At 44.5% G+C, this 12,269-nt stretch overlaps 1 protein-coding gene across 1 annotated transcript; it reads left to right on the forward strand.

The window, feature by feature from the left end:
- The first annotated feature begins 5,652 nt into the window (after positions 1 to 5,652).
- atoh1a (atonal bHLH transcription factor 1a) lies at positions 5,653 to 8,215 on the forward strand. The gene is made up of 2 exons (XM_061817692.1): positions 5,653 to 5,931; positions 7,082 to 8,215. The coding sequence occupies exons 1-2, from the start codon at positions 5,778 to 5,780 to the stop codon at positions 7,729 to 7,731; spliced, it is 804 nt and encodes a 267-aa protein (XP_061673676.1). The 5' UTR covers positions 5,653 to 5,777; the 3' UTR covers positions 7,732 to 8,215.
- Positions 8,216 to 12,269: the final 4,054 nt, after the last annotated feature.

The raw sequence follows: 12,269 nt of genomic DNA on the forward strand, positions 1-12,269 counted from the left end.
TTACTGATTAAAAATCACTTTTATAGCAGTTTAGTTTTGCTTAAAACAGCAAATTTAAAAATTCAAATGCCAGGTTGTCGTGATATCAAAACTCAACACCCAGATAAATTATTTCAGGTGGCAAAATTAAAGGTGGCAAAATGTGTGCCACCTTTAAACGTAGCATTTGCAGTGCCTTGATCAGATTATTTCACTTTCCTTTTTTTTTTTTTTCCCTGTTTCAATGTGTTTTGAAGCGTAACATAATGGCTTATGATCGGCTGGCATGGAATGGAAGAAATTTTCCTTTTCCCTCCTCATTTCATCACTATCGCACATCTTCAAACGCTGAGTAGTTTTACTGTATTTTAGTTATGCTGTCCTTGATTATTTGGCCGTTCAATAATTTCACATTTTTGTTGTACATTGAATATTATATTACTAAAATAAATGCACTTTTCGCAATCTCTTGTGAGGATTTCCACTTTTGAAATGATGAATTTTAATTTAGCTGGATTGCATTTTTATGAGACGATCGATCAGTGAACTTGGATAACATTTCAACTTAACTGTGCATTTGGAGAACATTTAAGAATGTTAAACTGTTAATTAGAACACCATCTAATTATGGATTTATTATGGTGCCAGTTATTTGAAGAGATTTGTTATTTGGAATAATTTGTTATGGTCAAAGTGCCTGCTGCTTAATTGTACTTGATGATCTCGTTTGAATGGATTTTGTTTGAGGAGGATGAATGTTTTAGTTTGAGTCTTGCGGGCTGAATGTGACTATGTAATGCGGATTCGAGCGGGCTTCAGGTCCCTCTCGTGCCCCCCCAACCCCCCCCCCCCCCCCACCCCTCTCTCTAGCCGCGTGCCCGTCGCGTCTCCGTCTCCCGGGAGACGAGCATGAGGAGCGGCAGCATGCGGACTCCTCTCCCCGGGCCTGGAATGATGGAACCCCGCCCCCCTCCCTCCTCCCTGTGCCCCCGCCCTCACGCCCTACTCTCATCCCCTCCTATAGAGGAGGCGCCCCCACAGGCATGACCAATGGAACATAGAGTCTCCATTGTGGCCGCGACACTTTAACAATGGCCGGCTACAATATCCAACCTGTCGGTAGCCTCAGGAGCCCAGCCGGGCCCCGGTGGATGACGGGGGCGGGGGTGGGGGGCTTGTAGGTGGAGAGAGGGGGCGAACGCTCGGCGCCAGACCGACGTCCCTTCTGATGGATGCATGAATTTAAAAAAAAAAAAAAAAAAATGCATGGATGGAGTAGCCTGCTTGCTGGTTATTCCCATAATATATTTGGGAAAGGTTGTGCACACTTGATTTGCTCCCCACGCAAACGTTTGCAAACCGAAGCATTGCTTCCCGCTGAGATGAACAGAAGTCAAATTCATTCATCCCAACCCTTTAACAAAAAAGTTTTCTTTTTTTTTGTAATTGGTGATGATAGTGTTTGGGGGCAGCACAGCTGAAAAGCGTCGCCCTCACAGTACTGAGGTCCCGGGTTCAATCCTAGCCCTCCCTGTGTTTAGTTTGCATGTCCTCCCCGTGCCTGCGTGGGTTTTCTCCGGGGACTCTGGTGTCCTCCCACATCCCAAAACAACATTAATTGGACACTCTAAATTGCGCCAAGGTGTCATTGTGAGTGCAACTGTTGTTTATCTCTATGCGCCCTGCGATTGGCTGGCAACCAGTTCAGGGTGACCCCGCCTACTGCCCGTCGACAGCTGGCATAGGCTCCAACACGCACGCGACCCTTATGAGGATAAGCGGCAAAGAAAATGGATGGATGGGCAATATCGAAGTAAGTGAAAACACATGAAATCATGAAACAATAACAGTGTTTGCCAGCTGGCACGTGGCCAAGCCAAAAAAAAAAGGCACTTATTGTTAAAATTATTCATACGATTAAGCAAAAAACGGTAGTATGCAGATTGTGGATTTATTTTGGTGACTACAATGCAGTCAATATTACAGTTATTGTAATTCCCGGCCTGCAGAACGCACCTAGTTACAAGCCTCACCGAGTACATTTGTAAAAGAAATACCATTTGGTACATACACATTGAAACCCATATTGAAATACGAGATATTTACAAAGACGGTACACAGAGAGTTTAACGCTAACCGAGCTGGTTAAAAAACATACTGGTAAAAATCACTGAGACACGGCAGTAACACGGTACTGCAGCGCTAACAGGGCTGAACCGGTAAAAGTTACTTCATCGGCACATATATTCCACCAGTCTCACTCTTACCTTTTGCACTGCGGCCGTTAGAAAAAATGCAGAAATTAGCCGCATTACCGCATAAAAAAAGTTACGGCTTGTATGCCGGAAATTACGGTATTAACAATTGAGGTGACGGAAAAAATTGGATCCTAAAAGTCTACAAACCCTTATTGCAATGGCAGCATTTCGTGATCCAGCAATCCTTCTTTGCTATGTTCCACTTCACATATTGTTGATTGGATGCATCGCATCTTGGGTTCAGTTAGCGTTGCTGGATATTTGCCTCAGATGTGGTGCCAGTGACTCAAATCAGGACAAATGGGTTCCTTTTTCCTTGGAAGGAAAAAGGAACAATTTGGACTCATTTGGTGAGTCACCGAGTTGGTCGGTCATCGAATAGACATGACCAGAATGCCGCTTTTTCACACACAAGTCCACGTCATGTGCTGTACGCAAAAATACCGTAAACCCCACCGTATTTTATTAAATCGCCTCTTGGCGTTTGTTTCTGTGGAATCTCGTAGGAAAAACTCATCCATTCGCAAATGATTGGGATCTCTCTATAGTGGCACAAGAGGACGCCAAGGTCCTGTCTAGCAGGTAGTAATTGGTGTCAAGGAAGTACTGTGTATTTTATGTCACATGTAGACTTTTAGGCGGCACAGTGGTGCAGCTGGAAAAGCGTTGGCCTCACAGTTCTGAGGTCCTGGGTTCAATCCCGGACCCGCCTCTGTGGAGTTTGCATGTTCTCCCTGTGTCTTTGTGGGTTTTCTCCGGGCACTCCTTGTTTCCTCCCACATCCCAAAAACATGCAACATTAATTGGACACTCTTAATTGCCCATCGGCGTGATTGTGAGTGCGGCTGTTTGTCTCCATGTGCCCTGCGATTCGCTGGCAACCAGTTCAGGGTGTGCCCCACCTTCTGCCTGTTGACAGCTGGGATAGGCTCCAGCACTGCCTGCGACCCTTGTGAGGATAAGTGGCTCGGAAAATGGATGGATGGATGTAGATTTTTAAGTATTAAGTGATGCATCCATCTCAACTATGATGTGCTTTCCATTTAGCCTGGGTTGTTAGTGGAAGTTAGGTTGAGTGTTTTGTTTTTTTTAATCTGTCGTTAATTTTTAAGGGTAATGTCCGATGAGTTTGAACGAATTATGTTGTGAGGTTTTTTTTAAGTCATTGTCAACAATTTTAGCAAGTCTCAATTGCGGTTTTGATGTAATAGTCACGCTATTATTCTTCTGTATGAGTGGCAAGAGGCGGATTCTTAGTTTAGTGGGAAAACATTTCGCAGTTCTGCCTGTCACTATATCTCGCCGGCACGTATTGTTTGCTTGTTTGTAGCAAATATAAATTGATATTCCCCGTCGCGGTACACTAATGTGCGACGGCACAGTCGTTGGGAATCACTGAGCTACTGTTTTCCGCACGGTCCTTAATTGAGCGTGCCGCAATTAGCCCCAGAGAGGCCGCGATTAGCGTTCGCTTCACCGGCCACGTCGCGCTTTGAAAGGTCCGCTGCTTTGACCGCTCTCTTACGCCGTTTCCCCCCATCAATGCGACCGTCACGTTGACTGGCATTATTGCAGTTTACAAAAACACACATGCGCGAGCGCAAGCGACTCTGTGAGGGAAGCGGGTTCATGTTACCGAAGCCTCCCGCGAAGGCTCGTACACCGGGCGGGGCGTTCCGAGGTTCGGATCAAAAGGTTGGCTGAAACTGGAGATGATGGAAGGGAGGAAGAATAGACAGAGGGAGGGTGAGCCCCAGGAACTGTTTATTTATTTTTAAAGAGAATGATTTTAGTAGCACAGTGGATAAGCTGGTCTCACAGTTCTGAGGACCCGGGTTCGATTCTGGCCCCGCCTGCGTGGAGTTTACATCTTCTCCCTGTGCCTTGGTGGGTTTTCTCTGGGCACTCCGGTTTCCTCCCACATCCCAAAAACATGCAACATTCATTGGAGACTCTAAATTGCCTCGAGGTGGCAACGAGTTCAGGGTGTACCCCGCCTCCTGCCCGTTGACAGCTGAGATAGGCCCCAGCATTCCCCGCCACCCTTGTGAGGATAGGCGGCAAAGAAGATGGATGGATGGATGGATTTTGTTCACTCTTCATGTTCAATCTCTAGCACTTTCAAATGCCTTTTATAAATGTTTTTTTTTAAACCGTACATTTTTAAATGTAATGGCTCTTTTTGTCCCTTCAGCCATAAGTAGAGTAAGCAACCAGAACTAAATAATGTGTGTAGCATTATGTTCCAGTAAGTTGCATTTCTGCAAAGATTATGTGTGGAAGTAAATATGTGCCACCTGGATTTGAATTGGAAATGTAAAGTGATCAAATTTTCAATATTTGTATTTCTGTGCAACTTTTCAATGTTAACAATTCAACCAGAATTTCACCGTCCGTGCCAGCAGGCAGAGTTACTTCAGGTTAGACCCAAACAGCCAGCCAATCGCAGTTACGCTTTCTTAGTCACGTGACGTCACATACTAAGAAAGCTTAACTGCGATTGGCTGTCCGTTATGACCTGAAGTAACCCTGCCTGGTGGAATTTCAGACAGCGAATTATAGCCGCTTGAATTGTTAACATTGAAAAGTTAAACTGAAATACAACTATTGAAAATGTGCTCACTTTACATTTCAAATTCAAATCCTGGTAGCACATATTTACTTCCATAGTTGTACCACTACTTTCCAAGTCTCGTTTGATCTCGTGCATGATTGTACCGTTTTTGAGGAACTTTTGAGAAATGTTGTCCTTTTCTTAATGGCTTTTAAACGTGGGTCACGTAAAGTATGCTCACAAGTAGTAGCTGTAGAAACTTTTTTGTTTGCTTGTTTGGTCAATTGTTATCTGGAAAGAAACTGATAAATCAATATAAATGCTCATTATTGTGTGGCTTAAAAACAGGAACTCAACTAGTAGCTTTTCCATCAACTATGCAGATGTTTTTAGGCAGCTTCTCGTGCAAAAGCGCAAGACGTGTCTTCCAAACTTTTGAATGCACTGCACATGAATGCACATAACGACAGTACATGGGGGCTCACTTTACGATTGGAGTCCTTCTGAAAATGTACGTAAGTCGAGACACGTGCGCTACACAATGGGAAAGTCCATTAAAGTAACTATTTGCCTTAAGATAAAAAAATATATATATATTTGGTCATAAATATACGTCCACTCATCACCTAAAACCGTGGACATGTATCCATACTTTGTGTATGTCTTTACCTCCCTTTTGTTTTGCTTAAATGTTGTAATAATGTTGTTATAAAAAGTCAAATGTGGGAGCAGGGTCATGAACGTATCCTTTCGGCCTTTGTTTTGTTTGGTTTTTTTTTTCCCCCTTCGGCGTGTTCTGATTGGTCGCCTACACGCGACTTGCTCGAGGAGGGGGGCCGCGTGACGCGTGCCGCCTTTTAAACGGACGCCGCGTGGATCTCCGGACGCCAGAGACACGCGACCCCCGCGCGGAGCCAAACCGTCCCCGGTATCGTGTTCACCACCTGCAGGAGCGATTTGACGCGGCGTGGGGTGGGGGAGGAAACATGGACGTCCTGAGCGTGGCAGACTGGGGTCAGGACGCCAGGGAGGGGAGTTTGGAGAGCGACCCACGCGACTGGCTCGCGACCTGCGAGAAGCGCCACACTTCGGCTGACTGCTTGGGACGGTCGCCCCGCTCCATCGCCGGCTCATATCGCGGTGAGATCATTCTGCTATAGTTTTGGACACGCACTGAAAAGAAATTTGGTCACGTGAGCAGGTGAACGAGAAAATAGCGTCCATTTCGGTCAGGTGACATTCTGTCAATTATTGGTGCCTTCATTGCAGCCGGGAAAACAGAAAGGTTGGACGAAGTTCAACTAAAATGTGGAAATTGGGAAGCTAGGGGAATGTAAAATCATTATAATGAAGCTCTGTTAGTGCGTCAAAAAATGTTATAAGAGTTCGAACAAACTAACTATGAAAAATACATACATACAAAAGTTCTTATTACCTTTTTTTATAGTGCTTCCAGAAAAAAAAAAACCTGGAAATTAGGACGCATGGAGACGTTAAACGAGTTCATGTGGTATGTGTATATACAAGTTTTTAAAAAACGGTTGTAAAAAGTCAAATTCTTTGGGTAAAATGTTGCGAACTTGGAAATTTGCCAGTAAAAATAACGAAACTGTGAAATTAGACCGCTTGAACAGGGTTAACGAGGTTTGTATGCTAAGTTAGAAATTACAAAGTTTGGCAACAGTGTCAAAGTTCTTATATTGCGTTCCATACAGCTGGGAAATCAGATATTACAACAAGTGAAATGTGATTTTTTTTATGACAGGAAGTAAATGTGTGCGTTGCCTTTCAGAAAACTTTATTAGAAAGCTAAATGGCACTTCACTTAAGTTGGAAATTCAAACACTGTCAAATTAAATGATGCTGCGTTCGGTAATACTTGTGAATCCGGGATGGGAAGGGGGTGGGCAAATTGGAAATTTTGTTTGGGATAGCCTCCAGCACTTCCGCGACCCTTGTGAGGATGAGCGGCTCAGGAAATGGATTTCCCGAGTAGAGGAGGGCATCGGTAGCTGAGGCTGACAGTTCGTGTGGTGCATTCCAGTAACCTGGGAAATTCGACAGAAGGATGTTCAATGAAATGACGTTAGGTGCTTAGCCTCAAATGGAGAAATTAGATGACACAGACAAGATTGAAGTACAGTCATGGCTATTTGCTGAGCAACCAGTAAAAACAATTTTATTAGGGTCGTCAATCGTGCTCACGTTGACATGTTGGACACGTCCTACTTCGCAGCGCTCCTTAAATGCGCACAATCGTGCATCTTTTTTGGGGGTGCTGCCATTACAGAGGGCGGCTCGCCGGACTCCGGGGGTCACCTTAGCCCCCCCAGCTCCAAGAACGCAGCCGAGGGTTCGCTGAGAGTCCGGGATCTGTGCCGCCTGAAGGGCCTGGCGCTCCCCGGGGCCGAGCAAGACTCCGACGCCCGGCAGAGGGCCCCGTCCGGCAAGGCCGCCACCGGCGTGCAGCGGCAGAGGCGCGTCGCCGCCAACGCCCGGGAGCGACGACGCATGCACGGCCTGAATCACGCCTTCGACGCGCTCCGCAACGTCATCCCGGCGCTGGACAACGACAAGAAGCTGTCCAAGTACGAGACATTGCAGATGGCGCAGATTTACATCAACGCCCTGGCGGAGCTCCTGCGGGACCCGGCGGCGTCTTCGTCGGCTGACGGTGACGCCCCGCGGTCGTCCGGCAACCCCTCCGAGGGTCAGCTGGCCGCGCACATCGACGCCATGTCGCTGCACGCCGCCTTCGACGACGTGTCGTTCGCCGCCTTGCAGGTGGACGAAACCGGGGGATGTCCCCCAGCTGCGGTCGCCCCCGGGGCGGGGGCGGACTCGCCCCGCAGCGACGGCGAGTTTTCCCCGCACTCCCACTTCAGTGACTCGGATGAGATGGTGGTGGAGGACGACGAGCTCCACGCGGTTTCTTTCTAAAAATCATTAATATATATTTGAATTAACACAACATGAGCCCATGCAGCAGTGTCAACCAAATTGTTCTGAAACTCTTTTTTTAAACACTTCTTTGTGACATATTAATTTGGTTAATGCCAATTTGGACGTTGCCAGGTCTCTTCGCCATTTTATCCCCCACTTCAAGCGCCCCCCCCCCCCAAAAAAAAACATTCTTGTCTTTTACTAAATTGTATTTTATGATTCTGTCTGTATCACGTTTTGTTTGCAACTTCAAAAGTTCACCACGTGCACTTTACAAATAATGAAAATGTATAGCCTGCACGAGCCACGAGCTTGACAAATGTTTTTTTTTTTTAATTCCATACAACAAAAAGAATATTTTTTCTTGCTTGTAGCATAGTACTGCCAATTCTGCCTATAGATCTTATTTAATGTAACCATCATTGCTGCCTTATTGGTTTTTGTTTTTGTACTTTGCTTTTTTTTGTATGTCTTTTGCGTTCACTGGATGAGATTAAATGACATATTTATTGTTTTTAATTTGTTAGATTTTCTTTGTAATACATAGGTAACTTCTGGAAAAGTTATAATTTTGCCATTCCTTGTTTGTTCATTTGGAAATAAAATGGAAAAAAAAAACATTTACATTTGCTTCCCAGGAACTGTTTGTGTGTTACAAATGGTTTAGCTTCAGGCGGCAGGTAAGTTTTAAATTATATTTAGACGATGGTTAAATCAACTAAATATAATTCAAACGCATTGATCCATATTGCTTGTCTCAGCTTATTTTTTATTTTTCCAGAGCTGCGAACCTCAGTAAATTGCAGTTCGACTAATATTTATTATATATTTTTCATTTCCACAGGGAATAAAGTTAAAAAATAGTAACGAAAAACTATAGTTACAATATCTTTCAGCGGCATTGAATCAGTGTGTTCAATATTGCATATAAGCCAAGTTTGAGACCAGTTTGCTAAATTTGGTTTCATCTTATTTCGACATAAAAAATATGCCTTCAAACATCTTGTTCCGTTTTAAAGCCCTTTGAATTATTTTTTTTTTGTTTTAATAGTTATGGTTAAAAACTTTTAATAAGTCTTCGATCTAAACACGCATGTGAGCCTTATGAGATTTTTTTCCTTAGATAAAAATAAAATTCATTGTTTCCTCCTCCATTAGTCGTAAAAATAATGTGGATACAGTATATGTAAACAAAGCTAAACATTCTAAAACATTTTCGTTGTTACATTTCGTCTGTTTAGATGAAAGCAGAAATATAAGTAGAACCGGGATAGCAAAATATTGTATGAGATAGATGGAGACTTCATTTGTCAATTTATTCAATTAAACTGACATAATATAGGCCCAAAAAGAAAACTTTGATATATTGTCGATCCCACTGTCATTTGTTGTGTTCTTCCCCATAGGTGAAAATTTTCATCAACTTAATATGTTTTTTTATTATTATTATTATTATTATTATCAGTCACTTGCAATCAAGTACTGTGGTGAGAAGCATATTACATTTTTTCTGCATGTCAGTCACCCAGACGGGCCGCAAAAGTCATCTCGGCGCTGGTCCTGATGACTTTGAAGCGCACATTCAACATTTTGGACTCCTCTGGGGTCATTTGAAGTAAACAAAACTTTGCACGCGCTCGCTCGCCATATGCCGTGCGCGCGTGCACGCGCCCGTGCGCGCACTGCTGCGGTGCGTTTGTTTGCAGTTACGGCGTCGGAAAAAGCAAAGACTTACGCTATGCTGTAACAACCATCCCGCCCCCTTACACACTTTTTCTTTTGTATTTCTTTCAGACTAAAGCGGCACAGCGCCGGTCGTCCAGTCGCGGAGGAGCGTGCGTTCACATCGGGCGGCTATTGTGCGTGGACGCCGCCGAGGTGTTGGGTGGCCCCCTGCGAGGGGAGCTTGGGCGCTGTCAGATGGTAGGCGCTCGCGTCCCCGAGGACACGCGCACGTCGCCGGTCTCCCTCTTTACGCACAAACACGTGGACGCGAGCACCTCCACCCTCTCCTCTCTTCTCCTCTCCGGCCATCTCGTCTTCCTTGTTTCCCCCGCTTCATTTTCACAATTCATCACAAAAGTTTCTGCAGGGTGTGACCCGCGCGCGCGCACAACAAAAACAGTCAGAAATTATTCACGAGGCCACGGAGCGCCAACCAATCGTGTCGCCAACTCCGTGGTGGCCTCCTCGTGTTCAATTATTAACCACATTAGAATATGATCACATCTGCTGCTCGCACCGGGCTCCTATCACAGTTCTTAAAAAGAAGAGTGGCGAGGATGTTGTTGTAATGTAAGAGCACACCCGTTTTTTTTTTTTTTTAATTATGCTTCTGTGTCATTGCGTTGCATTGGGCAATGGAGAGGGTGTGCAAATTTATGTCGCTCCCATGCAGGACAGAGATGTCAGTACATACCCAGTCATTGTATAATTAGATCACTACTCTGTATTAAATAGAAAATGATGATAGCGACATCTAGTGGGCCATCCGCATTTGCCTCAAAGAAACAAAACGATTTGTCAGTGTCCAATTTAAATTAATTCCTTACTTTTCATTTTCTTACATTTCATGGGATTTAATTTGTAAAATAAGAAAATCAGACAGTTTGGAGATACATGTACATGCTTTTTATTGGACAGCAATGACAAAATGACATGGCTAGACATTTTTCCATTTTTTTCAAGCAACAGAGGATATTTTTTTGCTTTACCTCTCATAAAGTCACATTTTACGGTACATATGTTTAATTGTACAGAAGGTAAAATGCAATACAGCAGTTGAAACCGAAAAGCGGGTAAGAATCAGGCATCTGCAACTTTTTGTGAGTTGATTATTTTGTACAAAACCCCAAAAACATTTGGTGTTGTAAGTAAAATTAAAATCAAGTCCAAATTTGGAGATGCTCGCTTTTTAGAAGACAAAATGCAATAAATGCATTCAACATATCTTCGTTACCCAATACGATGAAAAGCAAAAGCTACCTTTTGCAAATCTTTAGTCATACAAATCCTTAAGGATTTTTTTTTTTTGGGGGGGGGGGTTCGCGGAGAAATGAAAATATGAGAAAAACTCACAAAATGTGGAAATGCTTTTCAATCGTAATCATATTTCCTGCAAATTTCCATCGCTAGGAGGCCAATTAGGAAAAAGATTGAAGCGAGGGTTAGAGGGAGCAACAGGTGGAAAGCGGGTCAGGTGGAGGTTACACACGCATGCATAATTCACATTCATAAAAATAACAACCGAGCGAAGCTCGAAACCTGAAACCTGCTGCCGTGAAAGACAAAAATCCATTATTTCAATCTTATTTTACTTCTATATTCTCTCGCTTGTTGCGGCTCGAGCTGTCTTTGTGCAGGACACGTGCTCCTCTTTTGTCCGTTCCGTTCCATCGTTTCAAGTTTGTGTAGCTTTAAAAACGTCTTTCCGACATTTACTGCCATTGTCGTCTTCACAAAAAGCGAGAGGCCCGTGTTCAAACGTGTTCTCGTTTTGAGTCACCGTATCTGCATTCCGCCGCTTGCCTTTTAACGAGAAAAGAAAAGACAGAAAGCGAGGAGGCCTCGCAGGAGTCGAGCGGGCCGTGTGCTTGTCCAAGAAAGCCTCGTAAGGGTCGGTCTCTCTCTGGGGACCCCCCCACACAAAAGCCGCAACTGGGCCGCAGTCTCCATCTGCTGTCCGACGGGGGAGCGGGCGAGAGGGGGAGGCCCTCGTGCGGGCGAGGGGGACAACACTGACATCATTTTTGAGGGGGGGGGGGGTGTTCATGTCTCATGAGGAAAAAGCTCGTTTCTTGCACAGTATAGACTGTTTTCAACCATGTGACTACATCCGGGGAACGTGGCCATGTTGGATGGGTTCACTTTCCTGACGCGCCGTTCACGTTATGGCTTTTGCATACAGACCGGAGTTACACAAATGTTCGTACTACTGTTAAAAGTGACGCATGACTGCCAAAAAGACTTTGGAAAGTTATCGGGGGTCATTGGATGTTGTTTCAAGAAACCGTTACGACAAGAAGTGAGCTTTCATCGACACTATCAACTCATATGCCTTGGAGAAACACAAACTGAGTACACAAATGTGGGCGTCGGTAAGCTATCCAGACATCGTCAACTATCTCCTCTTCTCGACAAGCACTTATACCATGGACCAGCTAAAGAATTACAAAGGTCTGGAGGCCTGCATGCAATTCATCAATGGATGGGTTCGTGACACGGCGGTATCCATTGGAAGCAACCAACATCTCCACACTGCTAAGGTTAGTGTACCGCACTATTCAATTTAAATATGTTGTAGAAATGTAAATATGACATGAGGACAGTGGGTGTTAGAGAGGAAAATGCACGAGATAGGCCGAGATGGAAAAATATGAAACGCTGTGGCGACCCTTAACGGGACAAGCCGAAAGGAAAAGAAGAAGACGTGTGCTTTCAGTTGATGTAATTTTAACCAAATGTAGCGACTCCCCTGACTTGAAAAGCACCTGGGAGGCCTCCCCTTTTATTAGCAACAGTAACCCGCTATTACG

The sequence above is a fragment of the Syngnathoides biaculeatus genome, chromosome 4, assembly GCF_019802595.1.
Source record: "Syngnathoides biaculeatus isolate LvHL_M chromosome 4, ASM1980259v1, whole genome shotgun sequence".
Lineage (NCBI taxonomy): Eukaryota > Metazoa > Chordata > Actinopteri > Syngnathiformes > Syngnathidae > Syngnathoides > Syngnathoides biaculeatus.

Excerpts from the sequence above, each read along its gene's own strand:
- atoh1a (XM_061817692.1), top strand. The coding sequence starts at position 5,778 with ATGGACGTCCTGAGCGTGGCAGACTGGGGTCAGGACGCCAGGGAGGGG. Across the intron at positions 5,932-7,081 it reads CATCGCCGGCTCATATCGCG|AGGGCGGCTCGCCGGACTCC; the intron begins GTGAGATCATTC and ends CTGCCATTACAG.